We start from the raw sequence: 5,189 nt of genomic DNA, 5'->3' as shown, positions 1-5,189 counted from the left end.
CCCCACCCCACCCAGAACTGACCCCCTAGAATATGAAAGGCAAAAATCAACCTGGACAGAGTTTGAACTCAGAACGTAGCATTGGACGAAATATATCTAAGCGTTTTGTCCGGTGAGCCAACGATTGTGCTAACTCGCCGACCTTGTCAGGGATAATAAAAAAAACAACAAAAACAAGGAAGATTTTACTAACTTTGACATTGCGTATATTTCATTATACGTATTACTTTGCCTAAATCTATCAGGCAGTCGCCTAGCACATATACATTTTTTTTCAATATTTTCTTTGTATAATTTACGATGGCTGGCAAGTGACATTCACACATCATGTCCTTATTGCCTCTGAGGTCACTGCAATTATAAAGTGAACAATTATATAGAGAAACTTGTACTTGACAAGAAACAAGGATAATATAATTTCAACATGTGTATAGAAGTTATGAAATTCATGTTTTACTACAAAAAGGTTTTAATAACAGCAATAATGTGAGATGGTTTCTGGTGGAAACTGAAAACATGTTAAATTCCTGCTCTCTTGCATCTGACGTCTTAAACAATAAAGTCCCTTTAAGGAAAGAGAAGATTCAGAGCCACATAAACAAATACAGACGCTGTAGGGACGAGTTTGGTTCCTGGAAGTTAGTGGTAGCGATTTGGTGCCGCTGTTATTGGTCAAAACTGCTTTAGACGGGTTGTTTTGACCTAAAGGAACTTTTGGTGGTAAGGAATTTTTGTTTTTAGCCAACTTAACAACTGGTCTTAAAGTTGGATAAGAACCAACGCAAAGCTAAAGAAATAGAGTTTATGCGTTGTAGAGATCTATAGCAATGCTCATAATTATAGAGGCGAAAAATAAATTAAGATATGTCATTCGGTATATCAATCTAAATGATATTTTCATTCTTTTAGTACTACTACTAATAATGTTTCGTGGAGTTCATCTTCTTTTCAATACATTTTACTATTTCCTCGTGTGTGTGTGTGTGTGTGTGTGTGTGTGTGTGTGTGTGTGTGTGTGTGTGTGTGTGTGTGTGTGTGTGTGTGTGTGTGTGTGTGTGTGTGTGTGTGTGTGTGTGTGTTTTTGTGACACTAACACCGAATAATCCATTGACAAAATGGTGATAACCAAAACATCTGCGTCCAGTTGTCACAATCAGAGGAAAGCTTTGAGGGGCGATTTAAACCTAGAACAGAAAGGCATTAACGTAGACTTCACTCACCACCCCGCTACCCAATAGTGTAATATATTTATTAGAGAGAAGAAATGAGTAAGTTACAATTAAGATCATTGAAGTTATGAAAATTGATTCTACCGGATTGAAAAATGTACTTGCAGATTCAAAATAATGTAAGCATATATACATGAGGGTACCCAAAAGTAACCAGAAACGTCCTCTGTGGGACAAGCCCATTGTAGTTCAGGCTTCCACCTTCATAAATTACTTGATGCGACCCTCAGGCATCAATCTGCTAACCAATGTCGTCGAGAGAAGTCGTACTGCCAAATAGCGTCTTTGTTTTGCAATGCTTCCCTCTTGATCGTCGACTTTTGCGATGGCTGAAGCATAGGAACAGCGTTTTTCCGTGAAATTCTGTTTTCCCCTGGAGAAAACGGGGCCCAAAACAGTTGTCCTGTTTCAAAAAGCTTACAAGGGCGTTGTCATGAACAAAACACAAGTTTACGAGTGGTTTTCACGATTTAGTAATGGTCCCTTGTTGTTTGATGACCACCTTCGTTCAGGGCGATCATCGACTTTCCGAACAAATGAAAACATTACGAAAATTCATGAACTGATCTTGGAAGACAGTCGCCGAACAATTGACGAACTTGTTGATATGACTGGTGTGTCCTGGAGTACCTGCCAACGAATTTTGAGCGAGGAATTGGGAATGAAGAGAGTTGCAGCAAAATTTGTACCAAGCTTGCTCACGGTAGGTTAAAAGCAGTCACAACTGAATGAGTATTGTAAACTGAAAGAACAGTTGGCAGTTGATCCGGACCTTTTTACCGAAGTTCATTACTGGTGACGAAAGGTGGTGCTACGGCTACGACCCAGACACAAAGCATCAATCAAATCAATGGAAGCATTCAATGTTACCACGCCCCCAAAAGCGTGTCAAGTGAAGTCCAATGTCAAGGCGATGCTGACTCGCTTCCTCTCTGCAAAAGGAATTGTCTACACAGAATTTGCTTCTCCTAGTCAGACATTTCACTTAGCAGTTCTGAAGCGTTAGCGAGACGCAGTGCGACGAAAACACCCCGAACTTTGGAAAAGAGGAAAGTGGTAGCCTTCTCACGACAATGTGCTTTCGCACACCACCTTGAGCGTGAGACAAATTTTGCCAAAAATAGCATGACCTCGCCTACCCACCCTCCTTATTCGCCCAATTTTGCTCTCTGAAACATTTTTCTATTCCTCTGAATGAAAAATGGTCCTTAAAGGAAAACGTTTTGCAGATATGGACAAGATGAAGAAAGAAACGACAGAGGCGTTAAAGACATCACAAGAGTTCCAGGACTGTTTCGAACAGTGGAAAACGCGTCTGGACCGAGGCACTGCTTAAAATAGCGAATACTTTGAAAGCGATAAAAGTGTAAACATGTAAATCTAAGTGAATGAAATAATATTGCAAAATTCCGACTTAAAACTATAGAGAAGGCGTCCCAGAGGTGTTACCAGCAGTGACAGAACCGCTGGGACAAATGCGTGAAGTCCCAAGAGGGGTATGTTGAAGAAGATTAAATAAAATCTGTGAAATGTGCAATTTTTTTAAATGCAAAATAAGTGGATTTTTTTTAACGCACCTCGTATTTCTGAGCATGTATAAATTAGATCAAAGAACTTCCATGCTATTTGAAGACAAGCGTTGCAACAAGAAAACGCAATACTCGGAAATAATCATGTTGACTCTCTAAAATTTAAAATGCACATCGCTATTTATTGTCAACTGTATTAAATAATTGAGAATTTGATACATCTTTTTTATGATTTTAGTTTTACAAAGTGTTTTGGTTTTCCAATAAAGAAAGATTTGTTGTACATACAAGTAATTTACACTGGGAAGGAATAAGAACGCGCCATCCTCGTAGGTTTTTATTTGGCTGTTGTGCAAGAATCTGGAAGAAAGAAACACATATTTTATAAGTTAAAATACGTACAAGTTAATAAATCTGTTTTCTCTTGTTTATATTTTATTTGAACTAACAGAATAAATGCTCATGTTCACTGTAAAGTTTTTAAAAATTTCTTATGATTTTTCTGTCTGTGTAGTTTGGACTGGAGTATTTTCCATTAATCTAATTTAGATATCCTAAGGGAAAAGAAGGTCTTCTGTTCTACCCGAGCAACAAAAGATGGAAGACGATAAACTATAAGAATAACAAAACAATAATGAGACTTTGTTGTACACACAATATGGGTTTTACATAACACTCTCATCTAATGTACTAATATTATTTTCCATATCTACTCTAGTGGCAATATAATGACCACATTGCAAGAAAAGTAAATCATGAATAATTAAACCACTTATCTTATGAACAGTTCACAACTTTAAGAGCCATATTCTAAGTATATGTAACAATTAATGTTCATCTTTAAACTTTTGTAGAAAAACATATATCCTTCAAAGTATCGGTCCATAAACACTTGGATTCTACTTCATGAGAAATAATACTTTCGTGTTTTATATTATTTAAGTGCTAGAAAATTGGAAAATGAGCAAAGCACTATGTTATACATGATATCTTTACTGATTCTGAATACCAACGTACTCAAATAGTATTTTCAGATTAAATTCTAATTCTACAATATGCAATACTGCCATTGGTCAAAAATTTTGTGACATTCACTTAATGAAAAAATATGCATCATATTGAACTAACTAATGTCAACATTGTTTCATTAACAGGTATTCTTCCAACCCCCATAACGTAGTAATAAAGCTTCTACTCCGGCAATCATAACATAATATATATTCCATTATCAGAACAAGGTTCTCACTGCTAGAAAAATCTGTTAATATTACAAATATACGCACATTTAAACAATTCACAACAAATTAAAACCATTAACATTTTAATTGCAGACTAGTTAAAGATGGCTGAATATTGATGATGGTATAGTCCAGATATCATCCATATTTGAAAAGTTCATCTATTGTTTCAGTACCCAGTTGTGTTGCTATAGTTGCTGTGTAAGGCAACTCCTTCGTGGACAGAAGCCATGTTATATGTTAGTGAACAAGCTCTGTTCTTGGAACGTAATCAACTACTTTCTCACAACGTGTCTCATGACTTTCCTAACATGTGATGTCTGAGAGACACAGTATTTACAAATTTCTCTACTTCCTCCCTTATCAATATACTTTCTGTTAGCATTTTGGGATGTTTGCCACATGTCAGGAAGCTCTGGAAAAGTATCTGCAGTGGTCTTGTGAGAGCTTTCTGGCATGTCTTTGAAGGAATCACAAGTAAACCATCAGTGCCGTGGCTAAGTTTATGTCGAAATAATTGATGCTTTGTCTCGCCTTTATGTAAATTCATGAGTCTTGCTTATTCGCATATTTCCTAATCGGGAATTGAAAACATTTGGGAAATGTTAATTGTGTATTTCGCTTATCACCTTGACCATAAACTGTAGCGCTATGAGCTAGATACTTTTGAAACCTGTAGAAGTCATAAGCGTTCTTTTTTACATTTTCATCCGCTAGGTTTCACTTTTATCTGTTTTATTTTCACGGGAGAGTCTGAAGAAAGTTGATGATGTTAGTGATAATGAAATAAAGGAAGTCGAATAATGTGGTTAGAATAAAAGAAGTAAATGAAGACGACAAAAAATTAAGAAACAGAAGCGGAAGATATAAATAGTTGAAGAAGAAAGAGAAATAAAATGTGGAGGTGGAAGATTCGAAGAAGGAGGAAAATATGAAGGAAACGATAAATATAATTATGTCGCCCTCAATATGCAATTCGAAAGTAGAGTAGTCTTTGATATTTATCGCTGATACAAATAAAGGAGGAAGAAAATGATATGCGGATATCACTCTGCACTCAAGGTGATGCAGTCTCATACAAAGAAGCATCAAAACATGCACTGAGACACATACGCGCGTGCACACACAAACACACATGCATACACTCATATGTAAATGTATATATGTATATGTATATATATATATATATATAT

General features: G+C 36.2%; 1 protein-coding gene across 1 annotated transcript in view; it reads right to left on the bottom strand.

Moving 5' to 3' along the window:
- LOC106878254 (uncharacterized) overlaps positions 1-5,189 on the bottom strand; it is a 23,844-nt gene that overhangs the window by 6,845 nt on the left and 11,810 nt on the right. The window contains exons 7-8 of the mRNA XM_014927428.2: positions 3,047-3,118; positions 194-351 (exon numbers count right to left, since the gene is read on the bottom strand). Of these exons, the coding sequence (XP_014782914.2) occupies positions 194-329 (136 nt within the window). The 5' untranslated portion in view covers positions 330-351; positions 3,047-3,118. The remainder of the gene's footprint in view (positions 1-193; positions 352-3,046; positions 3,119-5,189) is intronic.

This window comes from Octopus bimaculoides, chromosome 29 (assembly GCF_001194135.2).
Source record: "Octopus bimaculoides isolate UCB-OBI-ISO-001 chromosome 29, ASM119413v2, whole genome shotgun sequence".
Taxonomy (NCBI): domain Eukaryota; kingdom Metazoa; phylum Mollusca; class Cephalopoda; order Octopoda; family Octopodidae; genus Octopus; species Octopus bimaculoides.
This window is presented reverse-complemented; position numbering and strand designations above follow the sequence as displayed.